Genomic DNA, 18356 nt, shown 5'->3' with positions numbered 1-18356 from the left:
AAATTTGAGAAATTAGTAAAAAGTACCAAAAAAATTACAAATAAATAAAAGAAAAATTACAAAAAAATAAGGAGATGGCCTGGGAAAAAGTGCTTAAAATCATATAATTTGGTAAAATAATTTAATTTTTTTTTTAAATTATAAAAGTTAGTTTTTCCCCTAGTTTTTTAAAATTATTTCCAAAATCTACTAATTTCTTGCAGTTTGTTGAACATTTATTACCAACATGCTCATTGCCTTTTTTTTCTCCATGTTTCTGAAAAAAAGATGCCACTCCAAGCATCAAAGGGTTAAGAAGCAAGAAACTAGAAATGTTTTTTACTTAAAAATCTGTAACAATTTTTTAACCATAAAAATAGTTGCCAATTCAATTAGTGTTACTCATCGATTTATCAGCAAATCACTGAACCTGTTCAACCTACATAATGCATAAAAACTATCTGACAAGTTTTGCAGACACAAAAATGCCAAAATTAATTATCAAAAAAATGTTTTATTTAATAGAGTCAATGGCTCAACATTAGAGATGCTTTGGTGACTGATGGATTTCACTGAAAACTAAGCCTTTCGAGCTAAAACCTGCCTGCCTAATATTCACATTACCAGAATATACGTATAATGTACAACATTCGAAGAGAAAAAAAAAGGAAACTTTCGTGTTGCAAATTCTCTATAATACGACCACAAACGACCTCCAGATGCAGCAGGAGTCTGATATAAGACTTGGAGAGAAAACATTCAGCGAGGTCGTGAAACGCAATTTTCCTTTAAGAGCTGAAAATGAAGCAATTTCACAAAAGATCAGAGGACGAAATGTTTAATTAAAATTAAAAAATACATAGCGCTTTTTGTTGTCTATGAGCTATTTCCCCATTTTCCTTCAAAGGGTTTAAAACAAGAAAAATATTTTACATTTAAAACAAAAACATGTGCGATGTGTCCGTCTATGGAGGCTAACGGTTCTGTACTGGGCCGAGTTGATTGTATTGAAGTGGGTGAATGTCTAGTTGTAGTCCGTGTGCGGACCACGGCCGGCCTACTGTCGCTCAGGAGGCGGGACAGGGAGACGAGACGTGGAGACGAGACGTGGAGACGAGAGCTGAGACGAGAGCTGGAGACGAGAGGCGGCTGGACGAGCATCAGTACAACGCGTCGGTGTTACTGCTTCGAGGCCTCTTGATCTTCTCAATGTTCTTCAGGATCATGTCGTGTAACGTTACCTTCACAGGGATTAAAAACACAGTACAATCATGTGGAAAATACAAAAAACCTTCCAATAACTCCAATAACTGTAACAAATGGTTCTATTTACGATCATGACTTACGTATTGATTTCTGAGCTCAGAAACTATGATCTTCAGACTGATGTATTCCTTCTCGTCAATCTCGGTTACTGTGCGCCGATAGTCCTCCTAATAGTAGTAATAATAATAATAACAATAAAAAATAACAATAATAAAGATGATTCGATTTCAAGAGTAATTCTACATTAATATATCTGCTACCCACAGTCTAACAAAATCCAGAAAACTTCAACTTTTGGATAAAAAACCCACAAAATTAAGCTTAAGTTAATATGCTGCCGCTAACAGTTGAGCTGCATCCGAAATTCCATATTAACTTTAGTAATGCGATGCTAAATAACGTGAGATTATTTGTTATCTCGGAGACCATCAACCACCGTGACCACATAAGTTGTATATTTCTACCCGGTGAGAACGTTTCCTAAATTATCTCACCTAACTGTGGATGTCAGAAAAACGTGTATACGAATGTCAACGGTGGCAGTTTTGAACACGTGGATAACGTTGCAAAACGGTCAAAGTTGTTGGGTTCAGTTCAGAAAAAAAAAAAAAAAAAAGTTTGGCTTAAAATAAAAAGGTTTGTTACCAAGGAAACGGAATGAATGTCACGTCACAGATGACCGAAATCTTACAGACTGTAACTTTTCAGATCTCCGACATAAAATATCGTCTTTGATTTGCTCTCAAAATAAACTTTAACTATTATAACTATTATCTGTAGGTCCTCGTTTAATAAACAGCAGTTTTCTGGCTGCTGATTTTTGATTTAGTCACTTTTCTGATAATCAGGCTACAAAATATCACCTGTGAAAGATCAGCACTAAATCACAGAAGGACACACAGATTTACTCGTGAGCTGCCAAAGGAGATAAAACTTAGTTTGAATCTAACTCTGGTAAAATTCATTAATTTTAATTTTTAAGTGTTATGTTGCATGTGGTCCCTATACAGATAAAACTGAGAAATAATAAACACAGCAGACACACACACACACACACACACTCCTCAAGAGTCAAACTGAAAGTAAATGAATTTACTCTCCTACTGACTGAAAATATGAAATATGAAAGACGTCGTGTATCTTTGGCCACTGTGTCAAAAGGCTGCTAAAAGCTTTATAACCACCAGAGGTCGCTGTGCCGACTGAATTTAAATAAAGAAAACAAAACAATTTTATATCTGTCTACGTTGTGACTCTTTTACACGATATTCACTTACCACATGTGGATATTTTGCTATTTTAGAAACCAGCTTCGCTCTTGTGATGTAGTACCTGGAGGTGAAGAAAACAAACAAAATTTTTCTTTTAGGTAAATTTGCTAAACAACAAACAACGCAGAGACGATCTCATAAATAAAAAACAAAAAAAAAAAGAGTTGATCATAAACACTGTTTAGCACGTTTACAAACCTTGATATCTGGTCGAGGTAAGACGCCGCCTCTCCTTCAACCGTTCTCAGCTCAGCTACCGTCTCCTCCTGGATCGACACCCCGAAGTTGTTGCCATCCTCTATCCTGGGGATGAGCAGCTGAACCCACATTTTCACCTGCAGAGGGAGAAAAAAACGGCTGAGAAAAGCAGAACGCAACAGAGTCCAGTAAAGATGTACAGGAGCTGAATCCAAAACACGTCAAGTAACAATGCAGCAATCCCCTACATGCATTCACATTTATTAATTATTATTATGATGATTATTATTAATAATAATAATAAATATAATAATAATACATTTTATTTCATACATAAAACGCAGCTCAAAGTGCTTTACATGCAAGAGTAAAAATAAAAACCTAGCAATACACAGAAATACATATTTATAAAGACAAAAATAAATAAATAAATAAAACAAAACAAAATCATTATGCAGCACATGGATACCATAACTCCCAAAATATGACAAAAAAAAAAAAGAATTATAAATATAAAAAAGAAATTAAACAAAAGTAAAAACCGTAAAAGCACATAAAAAGCATAAAACAACTTTATCATAAAAAAATAACCATAATATGCAATAAATATAAATGGGGGTGGAATTAATCAAAGCAAGAGCACAGAAATGAGTCTTGAGCTGCTTCTTAAAAATATTTACAGAAGCTGCGTCTCTTTGTTTCGGTCATTCGGACATAAAAACAGAACGCTGCCTCCCTGTTAGAGGTCTCACAGGAGGACACAGTCTGCTAAGTATGATCTGAGTTTCTTCATCAGTCCGTCTCTTATTTTTCAGCTGTAAAACTTCATGTAGGATCCCCAAAGTAATAAAACAACACCGACATGAACGACCGCAGCAGGAGTGCAGCTCTCGGTTAAAAATGTTACTTACCGTGTTGCATTTCTCTATGAGTGTCCCTGATCTCTGGTTTGACCTTTTCGATAAGATCAACGAGGTTTCCGTTGCTCTTCATCATCCCACCAGGCATGACGAACACCTTGGTGCCGGTCACTGGACGACACAAGAAAGAGAGGAAAAAAAGAGTTAAAAAAAAAGAGCCAGAAATGTTTGTTATATGTAAGTTATAATCATTTCCGCAGTGTAAGAAAAAAAAAAAGTAAATTTGTTTTTAGTTGCATGTTTGTCCTGGAAGAAACGCTGCTGCCCTAATGTGAGCTAATACAGTCACAGCAAATATCCAGAGTCTGAGCCAAAAGTGTGCCCATCTATCCAAAAAAAGTGTAGCTGCTACGATTCTGTCACTTTAAATCCATCTGACCCACTTCAGTCTTAAACTCACCCATGTCCTCCCCACCTCCGTCCTCCAGCTTCCTCTTTTTGGCATTTTGCTGTGAAACAGATAAAAACAGCATCAGGCTTCACTGCTCACCTTTGCAGTTTTTTATTTCAAGCATTTAGGATTTAATTCAGCTCTAAAACGGAGCCTCACCGCTTCTAGTCCGTCGTGCAGGTTTGAGAGCAGGATGGGGTCGGGCACCGTCAGGTTGATCTCCGAGTGGATCTCCTTCAGTTCAGCGATGTTTATGATTGGATCCTGAAAAACAACAAAGACCAGCTGTCTTATTTTTCCGGTACAAAATACGCCGTGAGACGAGATTATGTAAGATGACAATCTGCACCGTGAGACTTGAGGAGTCAGTTTTGGTTCATTCTGCGTTTGATAGCCGAACACGTTCCTTTAGTCCGCTCCGTCACCGTCTCGGTGAGCTTCTACGCCACATTTCAAAACATTTTTATAAACATAGAGCCCATCGTCCAGCCTCCAGTATTTCAGCCGCCTCGGTCGTTCTGCTCTCTCTTATTCCTGTTTCAATTGTCTTTGTTAGTTTCTATCACATTTATTCAATCTCATCCTGATTTTTTTTTCCCTGAAGTCAAATTTTATTTTAGTCCTAAAAGAGTGGGCAGTTTAGACTCATCTTAAGAAAACAACTGCAATTAAATTTATTTTAAAAAAAAAAGGTATGACATTAGTGGTTTTTTTGCACTATGCATGACAGTATAATTGATGTTTTTCAGCAGCTGGACTTTTCCCAGCTGTCATATTATTGATTACTGAACACTTCCGTCCATGTCCAATTTTTGATGACACATAGTGAAAAAAACTAAATATAAAACACAATATAAACTATTTACCGCACACTGCCAGGACGTGCTCCCAATGTAAGAGAGATGAACATGTAACTGACCTTTAAGAAGTGATCGAGTTCCAGCAACTTCTTCGGGAAAAAATTGGCAACTAGGTCCTCTGCCTGAAAGAAAAGTAAAATTTTAGTCGCTTGATAACTAAAAAAAAGTGAAACAGCTGATTGTGTAACATGTTACATCATACTTACTTCTGAAGTGATTCGTTCTCTGAAAGCATCAACCTGCAAAAAGACAGAGTCCAAACACATCAGACCAGCTGAACCAGCTCACATACAAAACCACAATTTTTAGTGTAAATGAGTCCTTTTTTTAATGTTTATCATTTCAGTTTGTATATAAACTGTAACCACACATTTCACTGATATTAAATTATAACTTTCTCTCCATACTCAGAGAGACAGAAAGAAAAACAAAACAAAAACATGCAGAGAAAAAGATGTCTATGTATATATATATATATACAAATGCATGCATGCTAGGTCATTATTCTATTATATAAATGTAGTAACGGGATTCAGTCTTGTACCAGTTCCTTGTTATTGCTTCCCTGCATGTGATCAATAATATCTCGGTTAAGTATCGAGTCCATAACACAATCATTTATATAAAATTCTTCTCAGGATTATTTTTGTCGTACTGTCCGAACCTTTTGTAAGAAGTAATCTGATTTAGTTTTGAGTTACCGTTTTGTTGTGTTATTAGTCACATGGTTAACGTGTCGGGGTCAGTGTGTCACGCCAGCACATGATGCTCTGTCATGATTGATAGCAACGAGCTGCTGTAACCGCCCAAACACTATCAGCCGTATCAAAACACACCACACAGCAGTGTTTCACAGCATACACACACGTCACTGTTATTACATAAAAGGATAGTTCACCCCAAATACATAAAATTGCCAGCTGTTGTCTGGTAATCTGGCATATTGATGCCCTTACAAAAAAGAAAAGGTACAAGGTAGATTTATTTGTCATTTTTCTTAAACATGGTTTAAGAAGAAATTACGTTAAAGAAAATAACATTGCCTTAAACTGTAAAGCCTATGTATAAAGTCACTGTGAGTGAAGTTAACCCTTTAAAGCCTGGATCGCTCAATTATCAGTTTTCTTGCGCTGTGTTCAGATGCCCTTCACTTGCTATCAAACCCTTAATATCTAAGCGAATCGGTTTGATTTCTTTTTAAAACAAGAGGAAAAAAGCAGTTAGAAAAATATCTCACAAATTCCTAGAAATTTTTAAAAAGGTGACAAAAAAAGACCTGAAAATTAATTCTAAAAGAAAATCCAGGAAAAATATTAATAATTATTATGGTTGTTGTTAGTAAGATGTTAACTGTTGTATTTGTTTTATTTAACATGTTAGAAATAAAGACATAAATCAATCAACAAAAAGCTAATTAGTTTATTTTTAAAAAGTATGTAGCGAGGTAGCTTCTCTGATATCTATATATATCTATCTATATACATATATATTGCTTAAATACTTTTAATATTTTCTCTCATGTTTTGAATGCAGTACTTTTACTCCTAGAGGAGTGTTTTCAGTGTTGTTTCTCTTACTTTGACTCTGTATCTAAAATTTTCCTCCAGGTTTATTAAATAATCACCACTGAGTCTCTAAACGTGTCTCGTGAGTGATAATAAACGTAAAAACATGACGCAGGTGTGATAAAGGCAGCTTGTTGAATATGCTAAAAATACGTGTTAGCTCAGGCCCTTTATTTTAAGTTGCATGTGCTCCTTCAACAATAACTGTAGTTTATCCAAACGGCGCAGTTACGTGAACTCCTCCGTCCTCGTTACAAAGTTGAACCTCACCGTGACACAGCACCTGTCGGCAGGTTTGACAGGTGAATCCCGACAGGCGGGAAACAGCCGGTTAGCCGCCGTTAGCTTAGCCCGGCCTTATCACATCATCATGCTACAGAAAACGTGGCTAACATGCTAGCAGGCTAACGGCAACAACACGTCAAAGAGACTCGCCGGCGTCCCGCAAACCGGAGCTCACCTTGGTTTTAATTTCATTGTCCACCTTGAGGAGTGAAGACATCTTATGGGATCAAACAGGCGAAGGAGGATTGTCCCAACAGCATTAAATTCACCTGTAAACGTGCGTGTGGCTTTATTACCTGTCAGCCACACTCTGGGAGCTCGGTGATGACGTCAGCGGCACGCGACACGAGAGAGCGGGGTAAAAAAACCCCCAAAAAAACAAAAAAAAAAAAAAGGGTTCCGGCCCTTTTGTTTGTGTATTTGTTGTTCAATAATAATATTCATGTATTTTTTAATTGTACTATTTACTTATTATTTATCAACATTAAACTATGTTCTTGTTGTTTTATTCGTTTATTTTAGAAATGATGTTAATTATTATTATTATTGTTATTATCAGATATTATATTTTATTTATATATTTTATTTAGATACAAAGAATTTTAATACAATATATAACCTGTATTTTTACTTGTAAATTTGTTGTTCAATAAAGAAGTCCTTGTTTGTTGTTTTTTCTTTTAATTCTATTTACTTATTATTTATCGACTTTAAACTGTTATTGTTTTTATTTGTTTATTTTAGAAATTATTATTATTGTTTTATTATAATTACAATTGCTTTTATTATTTTTTTATTGATGCTACTACACTTTGTTTGTTGTTTTTGTAATTTTCTTTTAACTCTACTATTTACTTATTATATAGCAACTTTAAACTATGTTCTTGTTTATATTTGTTTATTTTAGAAATTATTGTTGTTATTATTATTATTATTATTACTATTATTATTGTTTTTGTTGTTGTTGTTGTTATTATTAGAAATATTATTACTATTTTATTTGGTTGATGCTACTATTTTCTTTCAGATATTTTGTTTTTTAAATAATCTATTTAAATACACTGAATTTTAATACCATGGTCAACCTGCCTTTTTGCCTTCAAATTTGTTGTTCAGTAAAGAGGTGGAAAACTGTTGTTTATTTTTTATTTTATAATTTATTTATTATATATCAACTTTTTTGTTTGTTTCATTTTAGAAATTATGTAAAAAGGGAACCCAGGGCGAGGTACTGAAATTTAAAAAGTTCAGAGCCATCCGAGCCTCGATGTCCTTTAGACACTCTGATAATGGTTCTACAGTTTCGGTCATTTGCATTCAGGGGTGGATTTGGGAGTCGTCGGCATAAAAATTTAATAAGATGTCATATTTTTTTAAATATTATCCCCAAAAGGGGAGCAGATAAAGACAAAAGACGACAGGCCCAAGAATGGACCCCTGGGGGACTCCGTATGACTGAAATTTATCAAGGCTAACAGAAACACCTCTATCAGACAGGACTGAAAACCACTTCAGAGCAACGATAAATAATGAGTCACAACGTATTATTTGGGTGGATCCAACCTTTAAACTATAAGTAATGAATCATCGTATTTTTTGGGTGGAATCAATCTTTTAATTATAAAAAACAATAGTCACAGTATTATGTAGGTGGAATCACCCATTAAAACAATAAATAATGAATCAGAAAGTAGTATCTGGGTGGAATCAGTCTTTAAAATTATACATAATGAGTCATAAAGTATTATTTGGGTGGAATAAACTTTCAAAACTATAATGAAAGTATTTGGATTCAATACTGTCCTGTTTGCACTTTTGCAGTCATTCAAATCAGCGGGTGGCGCTGTGGCCAAACACTCCCGAAGCGGCGGTTCTGAAAGTGCAGCTTCTGCTACTGCAGCCATGTAGTATTGTTAGTGTTTTGTATAAAAGTTTATTTTGTCGTGTTAAAACATGCCTGTGTGTCAGACTGACTCGTACTCTCTCTCCCAGGCGGTGTATCTGTCCATCAGGTTTCGGGCGGAGGGTTTGGTGTGCGTGATGACTTCCAGGAAGTCGGCTGTTGTCACAGTGTCCAGGTGGATGGCAGGCATGTCAGTGTCGCCTGTAAAGAAGAACCCCAGTGAGGCTACGGTGTGGTATTCAGGGACACTTGAAACCGAAAATATGTCTGTTTTTGGGGGTTGTCCTCTCATGTGGTCGTAGGTGTGTTGTCCTACCGTCCTGATGTGTCTCCAGAGCGTCAAAGATCTTGCGGACTGGTCTCATGGCAGCTTCCTTACACACCAGTCTTACGTCAGAGCCAGAGTACGTCAGAGCAGAGTAACCCTCCGTCTCCTGAAACAGACAAACCGGCAACATACTGAGCGTCATAGTGAGAGAATTTCATTAAATGCCAATTGTTGCTGTTAATGAATGTATACTTAATAAATAAAATGTAACATAATTATGTTTTTACACTTATATATTATATTATATACAAAATTTATTCTATTTATATTTTCTTATTTATTTTGTATCATGTATTTATGATCTATTTATTCTTTAACACACTCATTTATGTATATTAGTATGCGTATATGGGTGAATGTGTGCATATATGTATACGTGGGTGAAAGTATGTGTGGAAGTTAGTTTGTTGTTATATACACGTAGGAGTGCATGTGTGTATGTGCATGTGTGTATGTGCATGTGTGTATGTATATAATGTATTTAGAGATTTATTTTTATATTACTTTCTAATATTATTTCATTTACTTTTCTAAGTAAGTTTTCTGGTTTAAAAAGGAGAAAACAACAAAAAGAGGAGTATTGATGAAATGTTGGTTCAAAACTGTTTCAATCATATCAAGATTATATAAATATGTTTATAATCAACAGTAAAAAAAGTCACAATGTCATGTATGCAATACTCTGAGAATTAAAAAAAAAAAGAAAATGTAAAATAGATAGATGATTAAATGCATGTTAAATTGTCTGAATGAGTCTTGCTGCAACACACCTTGGCCAGAGTTTCATAGTCCAGCTCAGTTCGTAGCTCCACCCGTCCTGTGGAGCTGAGCGGAGGCAGCCAATGAGAGATCATCGCTTGGCGAGCTGGCAGGGAGGGAAGACTAACGAGGATCCTCTTGTCTAACCTTCTCAGCATGGCGTGGTCCAGTTCCCTGAGAGAGGAGCAGGAGCGGTTACACATCTGTAGACAGCAGTTCATTTGTTGTCAACTTCTTGCATGAATAGTCTGATTAATATACATTTTCTGCTATTTGTTTTCATTATTTATGTTAAAAATGCATCCAATTCAATAAAGAAAAAAAAAAAACACCTATAGACATTTAAAATAATAAATAAAACCATGAAAGAAAAAAAAAACAATTTAAAAATCCAAGCATGTTGCAAGTTTAGCTAATTAGACATTTGATTTTGTTTTAGGAAATCATCTCAACCAAACAAGAATTGTGTCGAGGAAGACGAATCGAGAAAAATAAAACGCAAGAAGAAGAGAAAATATTTTTGTATGTTTGTGTTTTCTATTCTCACATCTGTCATCTTTGCTTTAAATGATTTACTGTCAATGAAAACGAAAATGCTGATGAAGTTTGTACATGGACGTTTTTGTTGAAGTGTTACCAAGGCAGGTTGGAGGCAGCCAGCACGAAAACCAGCTCGTCTGATCTCGTCAGTTGGTCCATCTGAACCAGCAGCTCGGTCTTCAGCCTGCGGCTCCCCTCGTGCTCCCCTCTGAAAACACATCACACATCACCACAGTATGACTCATTTAACGCTCTTTGACATAACAGAAGTAAACAGTGCCGACAGAATCAACTTTCTCAGTCCTCTTACAGAGTTATGCCCATTGTTTCCCTAAGATCAGTGAGGAGCTTCGTAATTTTAGCTAAAATGAACATTTCAATTCTCTTACAGGGAAAATAATTATTAGTTTTGTTGATTCAACATGATTTAGAACTATTTTATTGTAGTTTTGACAAATCCAAAATTGACAACTAAATAAAAAACCTATGATTTCACCTTGGGGTGTCTCGTCTTAAATTACGCATCTTCTGCAAATATCTGATGTTTCATTATTGTAAAAATTAATAAACTGATAAACAGAGAATATATTTCTGGGTTCATAAATTACAGACAATTTACAATGTATAACGCCAGGACACTTTGACAGAAGACACGGCTTCAGGCGAACAGACACACCATTGACAGCTGGAGAGGACCCCAAACATTCAGTCCACCATAAACCAGACTTTCTGGTTCAGCTCACCCCACGCTGGTTCCTCTCTGGCTCATCACCGACTCCAGTTCATCGAGGAAGACGGTGGATGGAGCGTGGTATCTGGCAAGCTCGAAGAGGACCTGCAGACACAATTACACAAATCCAAACTACAAAAAATGCAAAGAACAGAAGACGATGTATGTGACAAATGTAAACCGTTACATATGATGACGTACCCTGACCAGTTTCTCAGAGTCTCCTCTCCACTTGCTGACGATGCTGGAGGCTGAAATGTTGAAGAAGGTCGTCTTGCACTCTGTAGCCACGGCCATGGCGAGCAGCGTCTTACCTGTACCTGTGCGATTTAATGTAAGCCACTGATTCAGAGCAAGCAAACAACAGGATTTTCCAGGGTTCCCACAGTTGTTCTGCTTTTCCATGACTTTTCAAGGACCCCTGATAAACAAGACTAGGTTAGGACCTAGTATACTATCACTGAGTAAACTGAAGACATATTATTTAGGATATTTTATATTAAATTCATAACAATAACAGTAAAGAACAAGTGATAAACTGTACAAATGATCTAAATGCCTACTGCAGGACGTTTGTGTTAGATAAGCAATTATGATGAATTTTGAGCAGCTTATTTCCTGTGAATATTGCATCAGAGATGATTTTTCCTCATATTTGTTTAAGGTTTTTATAGGATTCTATATACCTACAATCATACATGTTTTAAAGGCTTTTTTTGGAGAAATTCCTTTTTCTTGGCCATCTTTGGTACGACAGGACGAGGCTCTGAGAATACAGCTTGTGTGTAGGTCCTCAAAGTGCCTTGTGAAATATAAATATAAACTATTAATCTAAAATATAATTTCATTTAAGTTTCTTAGTTTTTGTTTTTTTTTTAACTTTATTTTTATATTTTTAATTACCCTTAAAACCAAGAAGGCCTCACGACCCCCTGAGAAGCTCTGGCGACCCACAGTGGGGACACTGATGCATATCAGAGTTACATTACATTAACAGCGTTAAAAGAAACCCAGCAAAATTCCATGACTTTCCCAGAACTTTCAATGATTTTTACTAAATCCATGACTTTTCCAGGCCAACCTGGTACAGTTTTACAGCAGTGGAGCTCTTACCTGGAGGACCATACAGCAGCAAGCCCTTCCACGGAGACAGGACGCCTGTAAACAGCTGGGGGTACTGCAAAGAGAGAGAGGAAGTTTAATACAAAAACTACAGCACAGACAGACCATTTATAAATCACATAATTCAGTGTGAAAATAGTTTATAGCTGCAAACATAATCTTCCAGGAACAAAACATTTTTATTTTTCATTTTATTATTTTATTTTTAGCAGACCAGTCAGAAGCTGAGCTGTATGCAAAGAAAATGCTTGATGTAAAGCTGAGTCAGTGCTGCAAATACCACACGCCACAAATTAGTCTGAATCGTAGGCGGCGACGGCGTCTGAAATACCAGCACGCCCAAGCAGCAGCAGCACCTTAATGGGATAGACAACGGCCTCTCTGACTAATCGCTTGGCGTCCTCCAGGCCAATGATGTCCTCCCACCGCACGCTGGGGCTGTTGCAAATAGATGTCCTTTAGGGGTGAACACACACACACACACACACACACACACACACACACACACACACACACACACACACAAACAAACACACAGAATGTGGGGAGTCAATAACCAACTTGGCAAAAAATGCCTCACAAATTATAAGAAATTGGTTAAAGGGGACAAGAAATTTATTTTAAAATTAGTCTCAAAAACAAGGGCAGGATTATTAGAAATGTTCCAAAAAACAGGGAAATGTCAAGGAAAACTACATTTATAATTACAATAACTTTACATTTTTAAATTAGGTTCCAGGATAAAAAAAAAATCCAAGGCTTTTTAAGGACATTTTCTTGTTTGCTATATTGATCTTACTTTGAACTATCTAAATTTTTTTTATTTTTTGCTCATTTTTTGGCCATGTCTCTCATTGACTTTTTGAAAAAATCAAGCCAATTTGCACAGGTTGCAAATACAGCAGATCGATCTGTACAACAACAAAGCTCTTCACTGCTGGTTTAACAGCTTGTATAAGGCATCTGAACGCAGCAAAAGAAAACTGATGTCAAGCCAGGTCTCAAAGGGTTAAAGCATATTCTCACTAGCAGGGCCCTGAAGCTGCGGTAACATCAGCCTCTCGACATGTTCTGAACATGTGAGTTTCATGCAGTGCAGCATCTGAGCGTGTAAAGTACCCTGCTGATGATCGCAGCCAGCTCTCTCATCTCACCGCTCATTCCAGAAAAGCCACTGAGGGGCTTCAGCAGCCGCTCCTGCAACACAGCATCAGCTTTATTATGGATGGGAGTGTTTGCACTAACAGCATTATTTATTTTGATTGTTCTCGTGAATTTCGTGCCATCTGCATGTTTTACAGACTGTAATTACCGTTTGGTCCGAGTCACTGCCAGCTCCTTTGACTGTCTCGAGGGTTGAAACTTTGCCGTCAGTCATCTGGCCCTGAAACAGACAATATAAGATTTCTACTCATTTAGACAAATGAAGGCATAATTAGGCAACTGCAACTAACTTTTTTTAACATATATATATCGATTAACCTGTTGTTTTATCATTGATTCATTAATGAGTTGTTTGATCTATTAAATGACAGATTTTTTTTTTTTTTAAAGTCCCAAGATGACGTCAGTTTACTGTTACAGAGGAGTAAAAAAAAACAGAAAATATGGACTTTTTTAAGAGGCTGGAATCAGAATTCAGACTCAACTTCCTTAAAAAATACTGAAAACATTTAAGAGATGATCAAGTTAGTTGGCAATGAATTGATTAATCAATTAATCGTTGCAGCTCTAAGCATATAAAAAACTAAACAAAGTGATTTGTGTTCTGATTGAAATGAAAGGGCGTGTACATATTTATCATTTCTTGTGTACGCTTTGTATTCATGATGGACTTCGTTTTATCTGCTATTCAAGTCTACTACCCAACTATAAAGATGCTGGTTTGAGGACTCCTTTAATCATGAGGGACCTTATAATGAACTCAATAAAATAGTAAAAGATCAACAATGGATTTTACAAGATAAAGATACATGGAAAAAAATTAAATAAAATATATCCTAAGACGGGGATATTATTTCCATAAAATGATTAGACATGGCAGCGAAAATCTGTTGTTACTGGATGAGGTCTATTCATGTCTGAAATGTAAATAAATAAAACATGACCTTAATTAAAAACAAAATAAAATCAAATAAAAAAATCACCTTCATTTATAAATAACAACAGTCACTCTGCATTACCTTTTTGTTCATGGTTGCCTCCCCGGCTGGTCCGTTTCTGATGGAGGACACGTTGAGACCAAATTCAGATGAATCTGGAGGAGCAGAGGAGCCGTTCTCCTGGAAACACAGTCACGAGGATGTCAGAATAATTATCTTTTATTTAATTTTTCTGATCTCAGTTGTTGTTGTTTATTACTATACATTTGTATGTGAACTGGCTGCTGTCTTCCTGGCGACGTTTCCTGACTGTTGGCTCTGGGAGGGGTTGATTTTGGGGAGAGGCTTGACAGCTGAACACGAACTCCTGAGGGACAAAGAGACGCAGAAGACATTTAAAGTTCTTTTGTTATTATATGCATGGCAGTTACCGAGAAAAACAGTGGGTGGCAATACAAATCGTAAATGGGCTAAAATATGACAATCCACGTGCAGAATTATGTCAATGAAAGTGAAACTTAATTTTTGCAACCGCCCCGCCCGTAATTCGGATCTGCTCTAAAATATTATGGTTTCTTTGGTCGCTACACCCTCCCACAAAGTTGCATGAAAATTGGACCAGTAGTTTTTTCTGTAATCCTGCTGACTATCAGGCAATTTTTTTTTTTAAAGAAAAAGATTATGCTAAATAAGAATCTTAACAAAAATAATGAATAATGCAAGTTAAAATAAGGGAAAAATATACAAACTAAAATATAAAATGCAGTGATGTAGATGTGCAAATGAATAAACTGAACAGTATGCATAATGAAAGTAAAGTATAAATACAGTAGAAGAAGTTATGAGAGCTATCGTAGGGAGATTTTGTTTGGCTGAAATACTTGCAAGTATGTAAACCAGATCTTAGTCTCCATTTCTGATTCTTTAAATCAATAATTACAATGCTGTTTTTGTTGTGATGATTGTGTTTATATTATCAACATGCAGGAGAGTGTCTGATTATTTCGTTATAAAGTGTGAAAGACGGAGACTCACCTCTTTACTCCACCACTTCTGGCATTCCTGCTTTCACCTTGACATAATAAACAACAAAGATTTATGATTACATCCCAAACATTTTGAATTTTGCAGCTAATTTATCACATGAAGCGATATGATTTCAGTGTTACTCGGTGTTTTAGCTGAGGCCATATACCTGGTTCTGCTACTCTTTTGATAAGTCTGGGATATTTCTGGAACTTGACGTAGTGATAACTCTCATACTCCATCAGCACCATCTCCAGATCGATGTTATCGCAGACCTCGAACCTTTTCACACCTCCATTAGTCTCCTGGTCCAAGGCCACTGCGGCGGCAACGTAGCTGGTGAGTGGACACACACGAGATTTCATACACATGCGTGCATCGTGGAAAGATCAAAAAGTAACACAAGGTCAGCTGCTGTATGTCAGCTGTCTCCTGAAAAACAAAAACAAAAAAGAAAATGACCTTTAAAAGTACTGAAAATATACACGTATTTATTTTTCTTCTTCTGTAAAATCATTTAAAATATAACATTATTATAATGATAAAGAATAGTTTTCTGGACATTTTTTCATAGTTTTGGATAATTTTCTAATAATCCTCCACACTTTTTATAAACCTGTTTATGGGAAATTTTCTTGTCACTCTTGTAAGAATATGTCTTGCCAAGTTGGTCATTGCCCTTTTTCTCCCAGTTTAAGAGAGAAATCAAACCAATTTTGCTCAAAGGCTCAAATTACTTGGAAAAGGCATCTGAATAAAACACAAGAAACCTGATGTCAATCCAAGTTTTAAAGGGTTAAAAACATGTTGGTTTTGACATGGCACTGCACCAGAATACGACATTGTACTGACCCCTGCCCAAGCAGGTGGTGGTAGATGAGGCTCAGGAGGCTCTTTTTCCTCATCTCAGCCCTCAGTTCATCCTGTCGGACAGGAACACAAAACACACTCAGCACCTTAAACACAACTGAAGCACTGATCTTAGCAGTTATAATTACAAGTTTGATTCAGTCAATTTGGTACCATCTGTGTTTTTACTTAAGTTAGAAAATGACTAATAACAACTACTCTTATCATTAAATTAGGTATTTTTTTCCACAGAAAACATGTTGACACCAATACCTTAAAAACAAAGCAGTGAAGTGGAATTTAGCCATGATTAACTATCATTTACATCAGTGTTTTTCTGACTCTGACATGTCTTAATGTCTTCGGCGCAGAAGTCCCATTGAGTTGTTTTTCCATATATTTGCCATTAATTATTATTAATTAACACCTGTGTTTAATAATTTTAAATGTCTGCTGCGGACAAAGTCTAAAGTCAAGTATGTAAGGATTATATTATAATGTCGTTAGTCCTCTGGTAGTTTACACATGTAAAGAGCATTATAGTGGCAGTACATTAGGAGGGGGTGAAACAAAAGAAGGATAACAAAATAAATAGCAATAGATAAAAATGTTTAGTATATATATATATGTGTGTGTGTGCGTGTGTGTGTGTGTGCCATAGTAAAACAATAAAACAAACTAAAATGGATAGATAAATAAATAAATAGGAAAATAGGAAAAGTTAAATAAACTAAAAAGGTAGGAGTTCTTGAGTTTACTCTTAAAAGTCATACTGAGCAGCGTTTCCATATATTTGCCAATAATTATTATTAATTAAGAACACCTGCGTTTAATAATTTGTAGTGTCTGCTGCAGAAAAGGTCTGAAGTCAAATACTTATGAAGTAGTTTACACATACATATATATATATAAATACACACACATACAATATATATATAGAGAGAGAGATAAATGCACGTATATATATACCAGATATATATACGTGCATTTTGGCAATTTGTCGCCCTCTGTATATATATGCAGAGGGCGACACATTGCCAAAATGACCACGTGACTGAGTATCTAGGCAACCTGAAAATGCCGATTAACTGATAAAGCTAACTAGCTAGCCTGTTAGCTAAACCGCTAACTGCTGAGTAATTGTGACAGTTTAGCTGTTTGCTGAATATAATGTGTAAAATACAACGACGTGGCTCTGGAAACTTGTTGTAATCAGCACAAAGTTACTTCTGTGACGGTTAATTTGGCCACAAGCAGAAGCAGTTACCATAACATGCGTCCTCTGCCATGTAGCGTCACTAGTTAGCTAAATATTGTCCGTCAAATCTGCTCAAAAACACAAAAAAATAAGGTTTTTATTCACTCACCGCTTCCCGGGCTTGGTGGGAGACTTTTATAGATTGATACGAAAGCTCCATCGTGATTCTGGAAGGTAATAATAAATTGGTTGTGCGATGAAAGTCAGTTTCCTGATGTCCGGCAGTAGTTTTTTTAAAGTTTGTTCACTGTGTGTCCGCGAGGGTTAATGCTACAATGGATCGTCCGGAGGGAGGGGGGAGAGAGGAGGGAACAGCGGAGTTACCGCCCCCTCCGGACGATCCATTCTGGCATCAACCGAAGAAAAGTTTTATTTTTTCTATGAAACAAAAAATATGTAATAATTTATTACTAATATATGTGTGTGTGTGTGTGTGTGTGTGTGTGTGTGTGTGTGTGTGTGTGTGTGTGTGTATGTGTGTGTGTATATATACACACACACATATATATATATATATTACTTACTATATATATATATATATATAAAAAATGTTACATCATCCAAGTAGTACAAATAAAATATATAACAAAAATAACAAAAATTTACTTAATACGTATAAATTATAAATAATGACTAAACATAATAAATTGATGCATAATATAAAAAGAAGGGCGTTTTTTTTCCTCTTTATTGAACAATACATTTTCACACAACAAGGCAAGTTGCATACAATGTTACAATCCTTAAATGTCTGAGGAGTAAAGATAAAATAAAATAAAATCTCTAAACTAAAAACAATTCTTCTATATCTGGGTAATAAAAAACATAATTTCGACAATAATATCAGAAAATAGTGTTAAGTTGATAAGTAATAAATAAACAGTAAAATAAGAAAATTAACAAACGAAACAAATAAAGAAAAAAATGTTTTCGATATTGTTTGAGATTAAAAAAACCTTGTATTTATTTCTTATTTATTTTTTGAATTATTAAGTTATTATATT

General features: G+C 35.7%; 2 protein-coding genes across 2 annotated transcripts; both read right to left on the bottom strand.

Moving 5' to 3' along the window:
* Nucleotides 1-801: 801 nt before the first annotated feature.
* psme3 (proteasome activator subunit 3) lies at nt 802-7053 on the bottom strand. The gene is given in 11 exon segments (XM_042507869.1): nt 802-1220; nt 1326-1412; nt 2523-2577; nt 2715-2851; nt 3626-3649; nt 3651-3745; nt 4035-4083; nt 4185-4289; nt 4945-5007; nt 5092-5124; nt 6911-7053. Coding segments are annotated over 11 exon segments (771 nt in total). The 5' UTR covers nt 6953-7053; the 3' UTR covers nt 802-1139.
* Nucleotides 7054-8666: 1613 nt separating this feature from the next.
* On the bottom strand, nt 8667-17604 carry LOC121959007 (katanin p60 ATPase-containing subunit A-like 2). The gene is given in 17 exon segments (XM_042508188.1): nt 8667-8839; nt 8955-9072; nt 9737-9899; nt 10363-10473; nt 11009-11100; nt 11197-11315; nt 12109-12172; nt 12474-12557; nt 12559-12573; nt 13237-13314; nt 13430-13501; nt 14301-14399; nt 14484-14586; nt 15255-15291; nt 15415-15581; nt 16098-16168; nt 17462-17604. Coding segments are annotated over 17 exon segments (1584 nt in total). The 5' UTR covers nt 17513-17604; the 3' UTR covers nt 8667-8699.
* Between the last annotated feature and the right edge of the window lie 752 nt (nt 17605-18356).

Source organism: Plectropomus leopardus, chromosome 19 (genome assembly GCF_008729295.1).
Source record: "Plectropomus leopardus isolate mb chromosome 19, YSFRI_Pleo_2.0, whole genome shotgun sequence".
NCBI classification, from domain to species: Eukaryota; Metazoa; Chordata; class Actinopteri; order Perciformes; family Serranidae; genus Plectropomus; species Plectropomus leopardus.
The sequence above is the reverse complement of the archived record's forward strand: the minus strand, read 5'-3'. Positions and strand labels throughout refer to the sequence as shown.